We start from the raw sequence: 18245 nt of genomic DNA on the forward strand, positions 1-18245 counted from the left end.
GAACAAGGGCATTCTCTTACAAAACTAGAAGACTCAATTATCAAATATAAGAAATTTAACATTGATAAGATACTATATTAGGTAATATAAATTTCCTGAATTCTTTCATATACAGTCCATATTCATATTTCACCAGTTGTTCCCATACTGTGCTTTATAAGAATTTCTTAAAATCCAGGATCCAGTCCTTTAATACAAAAAATGGTTTCTCAGCTATGTCATTGTCATGGAAGACAAAAAATTTTTGAAGAGTAGAGGCCACTTAGCTGTTTTGTAGAATGCCCCTCAATTTGGGTTTGTCATGATTAGCTTTAGGTTAAACATTAGCAGGAATTCTACATAAGGGACATTGTGTTCTCACTGCATCATATCAGGGGTCATATGATGTCATCTTATTTCATTATTGGTGATTTAAGTGTTGATCACTTGGTTCAGGTGATATCCATCAAATTTTTCTGCATTTTTCTCTTCCTAATAAGTAATCTGTAGGGAGATACTTTGATACTGTTAATATCCTGTTCCCCGACAGATTTTCACAGATTGCGAATTCTTGTCTAAGTCAATTACTAGTTTGAAATAAATAAATCTTTATTATGGAAAAGGGGAGATTTTTCTCTTTTAATCAGTTATGTACTTCTGTTTCATTTGACCTCTTCCTGTGAATGAGAGTTATCTGTACTCAGTGTTGTCACTGTATTTTTACGTGTTTTTACCTCCCATGCCACTCCTCATCCCATTTCCTCTGGCTTCTGCCCCAGCCATTCTCTAGAGACTCTCTCACCAAAGATTTCCATGGCAATGGACAATTCTCACTTCTCTTGCTTAATGTTGCAGCCACATACGACATGGTTGACCATGTCCACCTTCTTGAAACCATTTTTCTCTTGGCTTCTGTGAGTCTACCTTCTCCTGGTTTTCCTCTTGCATCTCTGGCCATCCCTTTTCAGTCTCCTTTGCTGGCTTCTCTCGCTACCCAGTCCTTAAACGCTGGAGTTCTTTAGGGCTCTATCCTAGGCTCTACATTCAATCTGCACATTCTGTATCGATAATCAGGCTTCTTGGTACCTTGGATTGCCACTTCTATGCCCTTAATATTAAATTGTAAAGGCTGGAATGAATTTCACCAATATCTTAACAGTAATTATATCTGTGTGGAGGGGTTGTGGGTGATTTTTATAATTCTACCATTATTTTCCAAATTCTTTACCAAAAAATATGTATTATCTTAGTACACCTCAGACTCAACCTATTCAATATGTAATTCATCCAAACCTGTTCGTCTTCTCACATTCTCTATTTTAGTAATTAGATCCATCAGTCCACTTGGTTGCTGAAACCCTGACTCTCTACTCTCCATTATCTTTGACTCTTTACTTTCCCCTTGTACCAGTGTTTGATTCTACCCCTCCACCATGTAGTCAGTCTACAAGTTTTGTCAGTTTTACCTTATAAATACTTCTCTGATTTATCTACTCTCTATTTGTATTGCTACTATTCTGGGCCAAGCTATTATCATCTGACTTTTCACTGTACCCTTTCTTACATTTTGAAATTTGAATCATACCTGTTTTACTTGATTGAAAAAATACTTGCTAAAGGTTTTAAAAAGAAATCCTAGTAATCCATTGTCATTCAAAACAGATAACCATCAATTTAGATCATTGTACTCAACTTCATAGAGAATTACAAAGATGGATATCCCAGGAAAATGAAAAGCAGGAATATCATCTTGTCTGTCAGTTCTGTTTCAAAGTTTAGGGTGTTAGAAATTACTTAGCATGTAACAGCAAGTCTGTGTGTCTTGCACTGGGCAACTGTGCTCATTTCATATCTCAGTGAGGGACTCAACATTTTCCTAGATGTTAACTCAGTCTTTTTGTGTGTGATTATTGCGGTATTATAGGTGGAGATGGAAGATTTTGATGCAAATATTGAAGAACAGAAGGATGAAAAGAAAGATGCAGAGGAAGAGGAAAGCGAACTGGTAGGAGACAGAACAACCACTTTGAACAAAGTGTCTCTTTATTAAAATTCTTAAGGGTTTAAATTCAGCTCTGTGATCAGATGACTATTGTTGATATTGCACCTTAATGGTAAAAGTTCCCATAATCATCTTCAAGGAGACTTTTGGATACTTTTTGTTTTTCCCCTGACCAAAGGAAAAGAACCCTCTACTGTGTTGTTACAAGAAAATTTTTAGAATGCTAAGAAACTTACCCTTGTACTCACTCATCTATTTGTGGGTGGCTCTAGGGGAATACACTTTTTAAGAAAATCGATTACATTTGAAAGGGTATTCTTACATTCCAGCAGATACGTGGTACAGCCTACCCAATGTATGCATAATTGTCTCTTCTTCGCTATAAGAGCTCAAAATTGATTTTCTATAAACTGAGGCAGAAGAACTTATTGAATGAGGAGGCAGAGGGTTGCCACTGACTGCTGGATTTGTTCTTCCGCATTTTATCCTATTAAGTGATGGGGAAAATGATTTGACTGTGTAGGCAATGCATTTTGCTTAGGCTGATTAAAGGCTTACGTAGTGCGAATTCAAAGATCCCGTGTACCTACTGTAAATGCTTTTGATCACACCTCTGTAGTGATGTCTGCCTTTACCCTGTCATTCAAGAATATGCGACCTATAGACTTACGTTATTTTCAGTGTTTGCTAATGGGGTACAGAGATTAGCAGTGCCTTGGAATAGTGTTGCTTTTTAAATTCAAAATATTATTTGTTTTATTTAATACTTCAGCCCTTGCTAAAGCTGCTTTTCATATTCTTCTGAAAATGTGCAAAGCGAGAACCCTGATTCCTAACCCCTAGAGAATACATTCTCTCTAAGGAGTGGTCCCATCAACCCATGTGTGTTATAGAGGACTCTGAATAGAAACTGTGTGTTTGCATAGAGATGGTGTCAATCTCTACATTCCTAGATTTCATATGTGGATTAAAAAATAAGCTTTAAAGTTAATGGCATTTGAGTCTCCTATGTTTTTTTTTCTTTAAACGAAGTATTTTTATTAATTAGGTTGTATTTTGACATACATGATCTAAGACGTAGGCAGGAAGTTCACTTAAAGGTCCACGCTGTCCTGGAATATGGCTAATGACCAGTTTAGCTACTTGCAGCGTGTGTACTAGCAGTCGATCATGTGAGAAGTCTCTAATGTTAGCTTTCTGAAGCTCTGTCTTCCTTTTGTGGAGATTTCAGTTCAGCATATGGTTCATAACATCTGACTTGCTTAGGTGTAGGTCAAAACTTGGAACTTTTAATTGAATGTACTATTATTTTTAAAAGTGAAACACACTGTAATACTATATTTTTTCATCAGAAACATGGCAATGAAGCCTTAGAACTCTACCCTGCTGAACTATCTCTTTTATTTCCAAGTAGCCTAATATTTCAAACAGTGAGAAAATGATTTTAAGTTTTAAGGAAGAAAAAGATGGTTCCAGCAGGGGGAAATTAATGTACTCATTTTGCTTATCTTCATGTTACAAACCTTCTCTTAACCTTTTTTCAAAATGCAGAATCGAGATCTTCTACTATTGGGTTCTATTCCAAGAGTAAAAGATTCTTGGAGAATTGACCCTTGGAAAGGGTTAAGAGCAAGTCTTGTGTCATTCAGACCATTTTAATGGAATTTTCACTGAACTTTACATTTTCTACTCTGTACTGATTACTATAGCTGGGTGAAATCCAAACTTTTCTTGGTTAAGAGACTCCTTTGGGGGGATCATTGGTATGATATTTTGTCTTCTTTAGTGCTTCAGTGAACCTCATAGATCTGACTCAGAATTTATAAATATATTATTCTAGTGATGTTTAAGGTTTTCAGATGAGTTTTTGAGATACAACTGTACAAATTCCATCAGTACTAAACTTTTAGCACCATCATTTCAGCCTTTGTCTTGGTTTGTTCTAAACATGTATTTGGAAAGGATGGTATAATTTATAATCTGAAATACTGCCTAATTAGTTGAAAGTGAATTATTAGTCTGGCTTAAAGACTAGAAATGTATAAAACGTGTAGATTTCCTGGAAGAATGATGATACTCTAGTACACTCTTACACAGAAGCTATTGTCATGAAATGTTCAACATACTTTCCAACTTTACCCGTGTGTCAGTCTATTCTATGAACTTGAACATTCCCAATAGTAGAAAGATATATGGATTCTTAAAAGAAGATGCTGACACCTTTGATGAACCTGTCCTATATAATAAGTCCTAACCTAATATTAAAGTTCTGTATGTTAAGACCTAATAGAGAACAGAGTCCAAATGAAGGAAAGGGGGAATCAGTGAATTATGTGGAAAAAGCATACACTTGCTAGGTGAATAAACTGAAAGGCTTACTACATAGCTAAATAGGTACATTGTGAAATTTGAAAATCTTATGTAGGACTTTGTTTGAAATAAACCACCCAGTTATTTTATTAAATAAGATATAAATTGCCTGTGGAGATTTCTGGGTTTTCATATAATAGAAAGATGTAATTTTTTAAAAGACGTCAGAAATAATAATCTAGTTTCCAACTGATGAAAAAGTAATGCTCTGAAATTGATTCAGTAAAATTAGTCTTTGTAAGATCTAACTGGTAAATGGATTGAGTCATTTTAAAATGAAGTTGAACTTCATAATTGTGTTCAGTGATACCAAGTTTTCTCCCTTCTTTTGAGTATCTAAAAGTACACTGGAATATAAAGTAACTGTCTTGAAGAACACTCTTTGGACCTCATGGCTACTATCACTTGATAATAGCAGTTGTATTTAGAAAATAACCTAGCTAGTATTATAAATTCTCTGCTACTCTGAATGATATTAATTGAGCACAGTAACTACCATACATTCTTACCGCATTGGCTATATAGCTGCTGTTCAGACTACAGTTGTGTGTCCTGAACTGTAGTTGCCGCCAAGCGCCTTCATGATACCACTCTAAAGTGACTATTCTGAAATCTGGGCAGTGAAGTTTGGTGAATTTGGTAATTCAGTTTCTTCAAAGATAATGAGACTGTGTTTTCCCTCAGGATATATTTATAAATAGTGAGTGGAAACTGAATCCATTCCCAGTTTTAATGCTTTTCCAATTCAAAAGTGATGTGCATGTATGTGTCTCTTTCTAACCCTTCGAGCTTCTCTCTGTGTACGATTTAGGGTTACATTCCGAAAAGCAAATGGGAGATGGACACATCTGAGGCAAAGCTAGGTGGGTATTTCCTTTTTCCTGTTTTTATATGTGATACCTGATGGTAATGGTCATAGATCTTTCTGCTATAAGAAGAACAAATTTCCCAAAGTTTCTGCTTAAATGAAGATTTTTGGCCTACCTTACATCCTCAGTCTATTTTGTTGGCTTTCATTTTATGTCTTGTGACAGAGTGAAAGAAGAGTATTTTAAAAGAACTACCTTCGGTACCACTTAAAGTTTTTAAAGTAAATGGAAATATGTGATAAATTTAGTAATAAAACACTGTCACTTCTAAAATCCATTCATTTATATTAATCAGAAATGTTGGTGTAGGTGAGGTTTCTACTTTTTTAAAAAAATATTTAACTGCAGTCCAAAGTTGAACCTGATTATGAATACTTTGGGTAATAGTGGTAGTAATAATAATAAATATTGAAGTTTAAAAATTAATTAAAAGGCAGTTATTTTCCTTGTATAATAAATTAGAGTTTCTGAGTTGGGGAGGTAGATCTATAATTCAGGTCTTTGAGGAGCCCGCTTTGTAAGATTCCGTTTAAATTTTCCTCCAGCTTGTCTTTAGTGCCAGATTACAAGGTAGACTGGTGAAAATTATTGTCAAAAATTGGAGTTGCTTAAATGGGGTTCTTTGTCAAGCAGAAAATCATAATATCCAATGGATTTTACCCCAATATTTCACGGTAATATTGCAGAACAATTTTTTTTTTACCTCACCTAAAGAGAACCATTTAACATGTTGATTAAGATGTATTAGTAAATAATTTAAGATAATGGTATAAGATTTTTTGAAAAGATGGACCTTACTAATATATGAAGTATGACCGTTGGTCTCTGCATTTCTCCTCCTGGAATTATACTGGAACTCCAAAGCTGAAGTAACCATAGAAATATATCTTAAATTTATAGAACAAATTTGAGTCATTTAGCTACTTCACTGTTTGGGGCATATTATCTGTGTTTCTGACATCAGAGGGATGCACTTTACACACAATTGCATAGTCTATGCTTTTTATTTTGCCCAGCTGATCATGTGAGCCATTGATGACGACCAGGTCCTATGTGAAAAGATAATTCGTAAACTGTAGTATTACCATATTGTTGCGATAGGTGCTTTGTTGCAAAGTCTAGGATTTTTTTCTAGTGTATGGCATGTGAAAATGATAATGTGGTTTCTGACATATTCTTGCATTCGTCCTCCCTCTGTGGGAAATCTTAATAATAAACCATCTCCTTCCCTAAACTTTTAAAGTATTCATAAGTGTTTAAATGCAATTAAATATGTAGGAAAATAACAATCACAAGTTACTTTTTTAATAATAATGCTTTAGATATGTTTATTTTAAGATTAGATTAAATCTGAAGTTCTGTACTTATAGAATAACCTATAAGACTATAAGATCATTTCCCTATTTTCTGGTTCTCTAAGTAGTGATTATCTTTTGAGGCAAAGAGAAATGGTAATTAAAGAGACATGGGGATTGTAAAATATTTTAGCTGAGCATATAATCTTTAGAGGCCTTATGTAATATATTATGTAGGATAATGCTTTTTTTTTAACCCGAGCTAGTCCACTTTCTATTTTCCTTTCTAATTTCTAAAGAGAAAGGAAAATGGAATTTAGTTATGATGATTATTCAAGATAATATGACATTAATCTTGGTATCAATTCTGGAAAAAATTCTGGCCTATCTACTATTTGCTTCTCAGAAAATACATTTCATATAAATTCAGTCCGTTTTAAAGGCAGAATGTTAGACAGTGATCCAGAAATAGAACTGTTAAATAAACCATTTCAATTAAAGGCACTGAAGATCTAGTAATGAATCTAGGAAATAAATTCTTACATGTTTGCAGTTGGGTTTTTGTTTGTGACAGTGATGTTTCGTATAATGACTTGCCTCTTGCACCACTGTGTTATCTTGAGAGCTATATCATCTTTAGAGAAAGGCAGATGGAGTGTGAGCATTCCTGAAAGTGCTTGCTTCTTTGAGATTGGCCCATGGAGCCAATTGAGAAAAAGAAGAAGAGCCTGAAACATGAGGCTCTTCATTTGAGAATTAGCCTGTTTATGTTGCCTTCCTTATCATAGCAAATTCAGTAGATTTGATTAGCAGGTACAATTTATTTTTCTGAGTATTTTACCAACATTTCTTAAATTACTCTTGGTAACATGATTATGCTGGGTGGAAACATACTAAGCTTTAGCAGTGTCATACATTGAGCTAGACAAGCTGAATCTGTAACTGAGGAGTTTTGATTTACAAATAAGTCTGCCAGTGAGAAAATACTTACCTATAATCTTTCAAAGAGCTGTTAAATCTCATTGTAGAGTCTTGATCTGTGTTCATTAAGTACAGTATACCTATGTGTGAGTGTTAAATTGGAAGTGGTGTAATTTTAGAAAAATTCAGAACTGGCCTGAGCTGCATCTGGCATGGGTGTCATGGAGCTGTTGAAGACTGCCTGTGGCCCACCTTCAGTAGCACCTGAATGGCTCCTTTCCAGCTGGGACACAGGCACCCTAATGCAAGGAGGGTGGGTGTTACATGCCACAGCAAATGCTGGGATTCAGCATTCAAGCTACTTAAATTCCACTGACATGATTTTGGTTTCTCAAACTGAAAAACCAAAAGAATATTTGAGACTGTTGTCATCCTAATTTAGGCTTCTTCATATCGAGTACTTTTGCTTTTCTCATCTCAGTGTCATTGTCTCTGCTTATGAGTTATTGTGTACTGGCCTTCTACATGTCAGGCGGTTTCATCTCTTCACAGTTGGAATGCAATTATTATTTGTATAGGCACGTAACCCTTGTGTGTTCACTGTGATCAAATTTTCAGAAATATCATTTATGTTTAGAAAATATATAGATATATCTAAATTTTTTTTTCTGTTGTGCTGTAATAATAATATATACTGTTTTGAAGATGTGGTAAAATTCTGTGACCTGCCAAGTTGGATATTTATACTTTCATCTTCATCTTAAAACTTCACCTTTTGAAATTCAAACCTCTGAAAATCATTAGTATGAGTGTGTTGGACACCAGTCGTCTTCTGTAACTAACAAATACCCCAGATTCCTCTTCCTTCACCTTATGCCATACATCTGTGTGTTTGGGTTTCCAGGATGCCATGTGGAAGAGGTATGAACCTTTCTTCAGCCCCAAGAAGGAAACTTTAAACATGTTGTGCACAATAAAATTTCAAATTAAACATTACAAACAAGGGTGTTCAGACTAGAAATACATGCTCTTCTGAACTTCCATGTTGCAAATATGGGACTCCTGGTGTGTAACTCCTGTCATACACCCAGTGTATGAGGAAAAGTTCTTGCAGTTTTCTCACTGCCCTTCTGTATTGCTGCCTGGCCATGTTCTATTCTTAGAGTTGAAATATGAAATTTTCCTTTGAAGTATGTTAATGTGGAAGTTGATCTTATTAAGTTTGGAAATCCTTTGAGGTTTATTCAATAAGTGTATTGGAGCTGCTTACTCTTCTGCTAATACTGTACACTGTTGAACTAAGAACAGTTTTACTGTTTGTGGGACTTTGTTGGTTTTCTAATACCATATTCTATGTCCCTGTGCAATCAAGGTGTCACTTCTTTAAGATCTTGTATAATATGGCCTGTCATATACATGTAGGTTAGAGCCATTTGGTACAGCATGTGATTTACAGAGGAGATTAGAAGACTGTTCCTGTTGAACTCAATCCGTGTTAAAAATTTTCAGAAGTGATGTGATAAAAATTTCTTGGGTTTTGTAAAGTGTTGTAGTTTGCCTTGCTGATATTTCAATAATATTGCTTTTATGGGGGAGGAACGTAGGAAATAAAAGCTTTACCAAGTATGCAAAATCTTCCTGGTTTTTGAGGCCTGTATGGTACGCACAGTTAGTTGTGTGTATAACTTCTACATTTGAAGCATAAACTCACCTTCCCTCCTGCTTCCATTGTACTTTTCTTTTCATGTCAAGTTCTCTCCACCTTGATGCCTAAAAGGTTTCTATTATATATACACTCTGCACCCTTTATGGACTTAAATGAAATGTGGTTATTGTGTGTTTCTGAAGTGTTTAGGTTTTCCTTTATTGACCTACTTAATAATAGTGTGTTTATAACTACAGATGATCCAAAAATTTAGTGCTTCAGTGTAGTGCATATATATATATATAATATATATATATGTATATGTATAACTCATAATATTTCACATGTAGAATTCAAAATCAGAATTAATAACCAATAAAAAACCCCACACATTTTCATCGTGTGTTCTTGAAGACACCTAAACTCATATCTAATAATTTCTGAATCAGCAATCCCTGTTCATTTAATTGATTACAGTTTGGGGCTTTTGGAAAGCCTCTCAGATTGAGGATTCAGAAAGAAAATTCAGATCCAGCCACTTTGGCTGACTAGCCCTTAGCCTCAGGATGGTCAACAGCACTTCACAGTATAACCAAAGAAAGTGGTGATTTGTATAATCAACTTACTCATAAACATTCTCATGACGAATCGTCTCACAGTGGTCAAAATCCCAAGAAACTGTTAATCTAAAACCTTTCTGAACGTTAGCTTGGCTCATTAAGTTCTTGTACTACCTGCTTTTCATATAATACGATACACACATGACTGCACATCTAATGGGTGGTGTTAATATTGTGTTAAAGAAAAGAAAGAATGGAAGAAATTGCTCTTAGAAAAACCCAATGTTGCATTTTCATCAGAACATGAGAGCTGAAGTGTTGTGATTTTAGGTGGGGTGGGAGGATAAGGAGGCCAGGAAACAAGTGTCTTCTCTTGTTCTGCCCATATTTGTTACTTAAACCAACATAGTAATGTAAAGGCTGCCAGTATGAACACCAGATAAACAATGGAAATTGCACAGAACTCGATATTATCTCAGGCAAGAAGATAGTTTGGATCTACAAGTGATGCTGCTCTCACAAATGCGGATGTGCCCTCTGACAGTGTTCCAGCCTTCTTTTCCCTTGTTTTTGTGTCGTGTGCCAGCTCACACTCTTCCTTAATGCTGCGGCTCTGTGTTTGTCCCTCAGACAAGTTGGATGGCTTGAGAACTGGTACTAAAAGGAAACGTGACTGGGAGGCTATTGCCAGCAGAATGGAGGATTATCTTCAGCTCCCTGATGATTATGACACTCGTGCTTCTGAGCCTGGGAAGAAGAGGGTAAGAGACTGTCAATAACTACCAACAGATAAAGGGCCCGTTTAGGCATCTGGTTTTAGAAAGTTATAGTCAGATAATCATATGAATGCTGTTTTTTTAGAGTGGTTTGGTTTATACTGTATCATATTACACATTAAAAAAAAAGAGTCCTTACAAATGATCAGATCAAAATGTACAAGTAACTTAAAAAATGGAGAACAGAACCTCACGTGGCTAGCATGGTGTCCACTTAAAGGAGTTTGGAATGGCTGCTTGTGCCATTTTGTCATGGGGCAAAAGAGCCAGGTGCAAAGTAGAGTATTAAAGAGAATCTATGGGACTTCTTAATGGATTAGATGTAGAGGGTCCAGGATGGATGAAATCAAAGGTGACTCTTCAGGGTTCTGGCCATAAGCATTCCATGTATGTGGTGCCATTTACTGAGTTAGTGAAAAGTAGGGGAGATGGAAGCTTAGGAGTGAAAAATCAGAAGTTCAGGGAGGTACCAGTTAAGTTAGAAGTGATAATAGGACTCAGGTCTGCAAAATTTAGAAGTTCAGATAGAGGTAAATGTTTTAAGAAGTAAAAAATACTCCATTGTTAAATGATACAGGGAAGACAAGTAAATTGAGAAAAGAGAAATAGCCATTGGATTTGGCAACATGGAGATCGTTGATGTTTGATCAAAAAAAAGTCAAGCTTTCTTAGAGAGTTGAAGGACAGAAGCCAGTTTGGAGCAGATGGTAGAAGAATAGGAAATGAGGAAGTGCAGAACAGCAAATGTAGATAACTTTTTGAAGAAGCTTTGCTATGATACGGAACAGAGTAATGAAGCCAGGATGTTGGCTAAGTCTTCCACGTAGATGTCAGATTCAATAAAAGTGATAATTGTATATATCCTTTAAAACAAAATAAAGTAAGAGGGATCATATTACATATGATTTGCATAAACCTTTTCCAGCTAGTCTGTCTTGATCTTTCTATTTGAGTATATACAAACCTACAGTTCTTTTTATTTTTTTTTTGTCTGTGCCACGCAGCTTACAAGATCTTAGTTTCCTGACCAGGGATTGAACCCCGGTCCTCGGCAGTGAAAGCACAGAGTCCTAACTACTGGACTGCCAGGGAATTCCCTACCGTTCTTTTTAAATGCCTGCCTAGTGTGCCATTGTTTGGCTGAATAATCAGTTATTTATCCAGTCCCTTATCAGTGGATGCTTATGCTGTTTTCATTTTATTGCTAATATAATACTCTGGTGAAAGTCATATGCATACATCTTGGCATCTTTTTGACAGTATATCTCTAGGGATTATTTTTAGTCTTAAAGCTGCAAGCTCATAGAATATGATTTATCATTCTGACAGATATTGTGAGATTGTTTTCCAAAAAGACTGCACCTATTTATACACCCACATGTAAGGAAATGCCTGTTTTTCCACACTTGCACCAACAGTGCTGTTATTGAACTTTTTAACTTTTGACAATCTAATCGGTGAAAAAAAAAAGGTATCTCATTTTTCATTTCTCTAAGTAAGAATGAAGTTAATAATAATTTCATCATCATTACACATCATTTCTTTTTTATGAATTCTCTTAGTAATTCAATATTAAAAGGATATTTATTAAGAGAATAAAAATGCCAGTAAAACTTCATTACAGTGGATACCATTACAAAGGACTCCAGGTTTCAAAGCTCTTTCAAATACTGCAGACAGTCCCTAGACCTGCCCTTGTCTGTGTCTTGAGACCTGGTTAGTGGCCTTCTGTATGTGCCCAGCTCCACGCAGGGACTACTTGTCTTGATACCTCTTATTCCAGTTTTAAGGTTGGGGCAACAGAAGAGTAGAAACAGCTCTTCCTTGGGCATAATAATTTGGTGTAACAGTGAATAATTCCAAATGAGAAATATTTTTCTCTAGTTCATTTTTAGTCAGGTAACTGTTACTCTCTTCAGTCAGGAGTATGTGATCCCATGTAATTTACTTTGTAAGCTGGGTGGACAAAGAGCATGAGCGGTTCACATCCTAATTCTTGTGGCTCCTCTTTTCACTCTCCTCCTTGCCTCCCACCCTCATTTCAAATAGCTTTTTTTTTCTTGAGGAGATAGTAATTTTTTTAACATTTTTATTGGAGTATAATTGCTTTACAATGGTGTGTTAGTTTCTACTTTATATCAAAGTGAATCAGCTTCAAATAGTTTTTAACACTCAAACCACTTACCAAAATCAACATCAGAGCACAAGGAAATCCTACAGGTAGCCAGGAATGCAGGACTCATTACTCATTCCTTTCCTGGGGTCTCTCTTTTTTTTTTTTTTTTTTTTTTTTTTGCGGTATGCGGGCCTCTCACTGTTGTGGCCTCTCCCGTTGCGGAGCACAGGCTCCGGACGCGCAGGCTCAGTGGCCATGGCTCACGGGCCCAGCCGCTCCGCGGCATGTGGGATCCTCCTGGACCGGGGCACGAACCCGTGTCCCCTGCATCGGCAGGTGGACTCTCAACCACTGCACCACCAGTGAAGCCCTCCTGGGGTCTCTTGATTTCTAGAATTCAGCTTTTTATAAATATTGGGCAGGTTTCTGGGATTAATTTACACTGTAACACAAAGGTAGTTCTGTAGAGTTGATATTAGAATTTTACCAAAATGGCTAGGTTTTAAAATATAATTTATTTTTTTAAATTTCCACTTGCTTAGTTGGGTATAAAATGGACTTTAATTTGTGTTTCTTTGATAACTGTGGAAAAGTGAACATTTCTCTTGTTTGCTGAACTCATACATTTCAGAAATATTTTTGGTGACAACGGATAAAATATATGTATCTGAAACTTTTGCGTATTGGTCAAGAGTTTTCTTTATTATAACGTTTTTTTCTTTTTACAGTTAAGATAAATGGCAAAAAATTGAGATTGTAAATCTCAGTAAAAGTACCTCTAGGAAGATTAGGAGGGACACTGACATTTAAGAAGCTATTTCTAGTTGAAAGTTATTATTTTGCTCCATATATTTTTAGTGTTTTTGGTAATTATTCATTCCTTCTACAGTGTTGTATGTCTGTGTGTCAGGTCTGTGCAATTGGAGGCCACTTAAGGAGTGGACCTCCGCTGGAGGAGCCTGACATGTAAATAAATAATGTTGATATAGCATCAGTTTTAAAGACTTAGAATTTAAACTACAGATTTAAAAATTAGCTGTTAGTTTACTCAGGGCAAGATTGATTAGTGTTTAACTCTGTGCTAAGGAAGTACTGTGGACTGGTTACCGTTTCTTTGTTCAGTGGCCACAATCCATCTGTCCATCCATCCATCCTTTCTTCATTCCCCTTAACCATAGTCATCTTTTGCTAAAATGTATACCCTTGATCCCAGGGAGAGCTGGGAGAGGGGTGCATGAATCTGTCAAAATAAATACATCAGCATTAATGGGCAGAAGGCCCAGAGATCTTGGTACACAGGAGCCCACATTGTTTATTAAAATAGCTTTTTACTGAGGCCCATGAAAGAAATTGAGTCATAGGTTTTCTACCCACAAAAAATCTACTTTAAAAAGAGTCAGGTGTTATCAGTTTTCCCCCACAGCTGTTACTGTGTATCTTATCTTTGGCTAACTGGTTGCTAAAAACAGTGGTGGTGGTGGAGGAGAAGAAGCCTAGTCATTTGATTACCATTCCTATAAATGATAATAGGGAGGGTCAGTGTACCTCTAAGAGCAATTACACATTTCCAGGTGCAGCACGGTTGAGCATGCTCCGGTTCCCTTTCCTGGTCACAGATCACAATCACAATAAATCACAAGCCATATTTAAAATACAATCTCTGCAGACTTTGGTACTAGGTATTGCAAACCACAGTTTCATAGTCTCTTTTAAGTATTTCATGTTTTAGAGGATATATCTGCTTATATTTTTTAAATTACTACCATAACATGTAAGAATCCATATTTTAAAAATATCAGAATACCAATAGAAAATACCCCTGATCTATATATTTGTAGTTATAATCTTGCCATAAATGGTGTCAACTGAGTCTGTCTCTTGGTCTCTTCATCTCATAAATGAAAGTAATCATACCAGCTCCCTGTTTTCTAAGGATAAATTTCAAAACAATTTATTATGTGGAGATAAATAAAACTTAGTCTTTCGGGACTTCCCTGGTGGCGCAGTGGTTAAGAATCCACCTGCCAATGCAGGGGACATGGTTTCGATCCCTGGTCTGGGAAGATCCCACATGCCGGAGCAACTAAGCCTGTGAGCCACAACTACTGAGCCCAGGCGCTGAGACGACTGAAGCCCGGGTGCCTAGAGCCCATGCTCCGCAACAAGAGAAGCCACTGTAATGAGAAGCCCACGCGCTGCAACGAAGAGTAGCCCCCGCTCGCCGCAACTAGAGAAAGCCCGCGCGTAGCAACGAAGACCCAATGCAGCCAAAAATAAATAAGTTTTTTAAAAAAGAAAAAAACAACAACTCAGTCTTTGATCTAGGGTGTATATGGTCTGTTAGGGAAGAGAGATCTGTAAGTGGATAATTGCAATACAGTATGGAAGTTCAAAACTAGACATGTCAAAATCCAGAAGTAACTCCCGGGAAGCAATGATTAATTATTTGATTGGCAAAGGACAAGAGGGATAAAGCAAGGGTTGATGACTAGACTCATGCCAGGTGGACCAGGTTAGAACAAAGATGTTTCAGGAAGAGAGACTAGTTTGTGCAGCCTTACAGAGATGAGAAATGGCCCAGTGTGCTTTGAGAGCTGGAAGTAATTTTGTGTTGCTGTATAAAGTGCCATAGGTACTGCCCAGAGATGCTGCAGGAGAATAGACAGGGCCAGATCCAGAGGGACCTGTGTGCTTGGATTTCATTCTGTAGGTAGGGCACAGATTTAAAGCTGTGTGTATTTTAGGACGATTCCTCTGGCAGAGTGGATCGGAGGGAGTGCGAATGAAGATAGGAAGACTAGGTAGAGGTTAGTGCTTTTCCTTAGGTAAAAAATGAGGCCAGTGAACTGAAAAGGAGTGACAGGAGGGGGAAGGGGATAGGACTGAACTGAGGGCTGAACTGTTCAGGAGCTGGAGTGGTTAGGACTTGGTGATTGACTAGAGAGTTTTCTTTCTGTAACTTAAGGTATATGGCTTTCTTCAGTCCTCCACAGTTAACTTCTAAGTTTTTAACCTCCTGGCTTTAAATTAGTTATCCTACCCATTAGACTATTCAGAAAGCTAAGAGGCTCTTTGCATACTTATTTTTTCTAAAGCCCAGCCTAATGCTGTGTTCTTTTTAGGTGAGATGGGCAGACCTGGAAGAAAAGAAGGATGCAGATAGGAAAAGGGCCATAGGTTTTGTGGTCGGACAGACTGATTGGGAGAAGATCACAGATGAAAGTGGTCACCTGGCTGAAAAAGCCCTCAATCGAACCAAATATATATGAGACTTAGTTTTTGAATGGAGTCATTACTCCCCTAAGGTAAGGGTACGCAGTCATATAAATAGCCTACTGTTTGTTGTTTTGAAGAGTTTGAGATAAAGAAGACAGCATGCTTTGCTAAAAATGCTTCTCTTCTTGTATTGTTTTCTGGTTCTAAAAGAGTAAGTATGTGCTAGTTGCCAGCATTTGCAATACAGGGTATTAGAAAAGGAAGCAATTTTCTGCAACCTGGCTTACTTATAAAAATATAAGACTTAAGAAAAGCTTGGATTCTGTAGATTTGGTAAGGAGTGGAGTGATGAGAGAGACTAAGGTCTGCTGAATTTTCTGTCTGTTCCTTCCTGCTGTGACAGCCTTTTCTTTTCTTTCCAGGTGGTTCGCTTTGAGGTGGTCTGAAGCCAACGCCTCATGGAGCTTCGTTGTGTGTCACCTTGCTTCCACATTTCAGTTTTTGTTTTGTTTCTACTGCTTTAGTTTTTTAAAGTTCTCCAGTGTCCCCAAGAGGTATTAGGATCTTGCTCTACCCAAGCAAGACATTAATTTTTCTTTTTAACTACTTTGGGGAGGGAGGGATTGATAGCTTAACTGCCGAAGCCAGGTGGAGATCTGCCGGAGGACTCCAACAGACAACGTTTCCTCCACTGTACAGTGTCGCAGACTATCTCTATCATCATTGCTTTGTGGCTGTTTTTGTTTTTTTACTGTATGTAACTGGTAGTTGATTGTACTAGGATTAAAAAAAATAAACTTTCATGATAAAGCCAATGAGATTCATGGGCTGTACAGCATGAGCCCCTTTCTCTTGTTTTCTTAATTTTATTTTTATTGCTTTTTTAATATGGTGTGTTCTAATTACATGCTAATTGAACATCCCAAAACCTCTTTTCCATTCAAGATTATGTAGCTCAATGATTCCATAATTCATGTTGTAAACACAAGGCTCAGTGATGTTCACAACACTTACCTTTGTTTTATAGCTGATTTCTTTCTCTATCTTGGTGTCTTGAAGACTAGTAGAGACAATTTCAAATATTCCTCAGTTCCCTGGAGCACATCTGTTCTGTATCATGATGTTTTATTGTTTTCTTTATTTTTTGGATCCTTTCTCTGCTCCTCCCTCTTTTCTTTCCTTCCTCTTCTTACTTTCTCCCTTCACGTTCTGTTACGTTTTGATTTTTCCCTGATCTGGCTTTGACTCCTGGTAGACAAAACTGATGTACTCCATGAAGCTTGGGAGCTTGTTGCCTCACTGCTAACCTTGAATTGTTGATTTTTTAAGTCAAGATTGCAGGGCAGGAGTATGGCGATGCAGGGTGCTCTGGTAGGCAGCCTTTAAGCCTGTCAAGTTTTCAGGTTCTTACCAGATTGTTCATGATTGGGAAGCATGGCCTTCTGCATAGAATTTCCTCTCTTGTGAATGGTACCAGGTGGAGCCTAGAAACATACAGAGCTAAAACCCAAATATCGTTCCTGTTTAAAAACAGAAAAGGAGCTCTTTTCCCTTTTTCATTCTGCAAAGAAAAAAAAAGTTATTTCCAGCATGAGAGAAGACAGAGAAGAGACTTCTTTCTCAGACATCATTCCCACTATGTAATTTAACTCAGTAAGCTGTAAATTTGTTTACAAAAGGCTTGAATATTTTGAAACGTTTACTTTTGGGCTACAAATAAAAACCTTTTAGTTTTATGACCTACATTAAATACTGTGTGAATAGAGATAATATTTATTATTTATTATAATATTTATTACCATTCAAATAGTATCATTTTTGGGTTCAAGAGCTTGAAATTATAGTGCTGAAGACTAACGGGAAATTCTGATGACTCTGTACTTTTTTTATCTTTGCTGCAATTCTGAATGTTTACATGTAAGAGGCTTTGTTATTAACAAGTCAATCCTGAATGTATAATTTGCTACATTAAGTAACTTCTGGTGATTGTAGTGTTTAACAAGCTACTTTGATTGCTTATTGGCCGACAAGACATTTCTATGTAGTGATCTTTCTCAGCCGCCTCTCCTATGTTGAATTAAGGTACATCACAAGATAGTCAATAGAATTATCATTTATACAAAGACCAACTTACTAATTACTGAATCTACCAAATGTCCGTTCTCATCAAAAAACAAAATTTCCAGAATGTGTTCTTTAGTTCAGGAGGTATATATGTTCTTAGAGAGAGTGTTTTACTTCAGTTTTCTTAACCTTTTTATGTTCTGACTGACAGTATTCAGAATGCCAATGAAATGAGAAGTGTTGATCACCCACGAATCCCTTTAAATCTGTCATGCTTTTGCCTTGCAGCCATGGCTTTGTGTCTGCGATCTTATGCCAAGAGGGGGGAGGGAAAAATGAACAGGGTCAGAAATAGCCTCTGCTGATTTTTAGAAGATACAGATTAACATGACCTTAGGCGATGAACATAGAATGTTGCCTACTTGGTATAAC

At 36.7% G+C, this 18245-nt stretch overlaps 1 protein-coding gene across 6 annotated transcripts in view; it reads left to right on the forward strand.

The window, feature by feature from the left end:
* The window catches only part of YLPM1 (YLP motif containing 1), a 65587-nt gene extending 49018 nt beyond the window's left edge, over window positions 1-16569 (forward strand). For 2 of the 6 annotated variants that reach the window (XM_030831747.2, XM_030831748.2), the window contains exons 17-21: window positions 1904-1984; window positions 5163-5214; window positions 10272-10402; window positions 15656-15838; window positions 16172-16569. In XM_030831747.2, the coding sequence (XP_030687607.2) occupies window positions 1904-1984; window positions 5163-5214; window positions 10272-10402; window positions 15656-15802 (411 nt within the window). In that variant the 3' untranslated portion in view covers window positions 15803-15838; window positions 16172-16569. The other 4 variants (XM_030831749.3, XR_009563168.1, XR_009563169.2 and 1 more) reach the window with 4 other exon arrangements.
* The last annotated feature ends 1676 nt before the right edge of the window (window positions 16570-18245 follow it).

This window comes from Globicephala melas, chromosome 2, assembly GCF_963455315.2.
Source record: "Globicephala melas chromosome 2, mGloMel1.2, whole genome shotgun sequence".
Lineage (NCBI taxonomy): Eukaryota > Metazoa > Chordata > Mammalia > Artiodactyla > Delphinidae > Globicephala > Globicephala melas.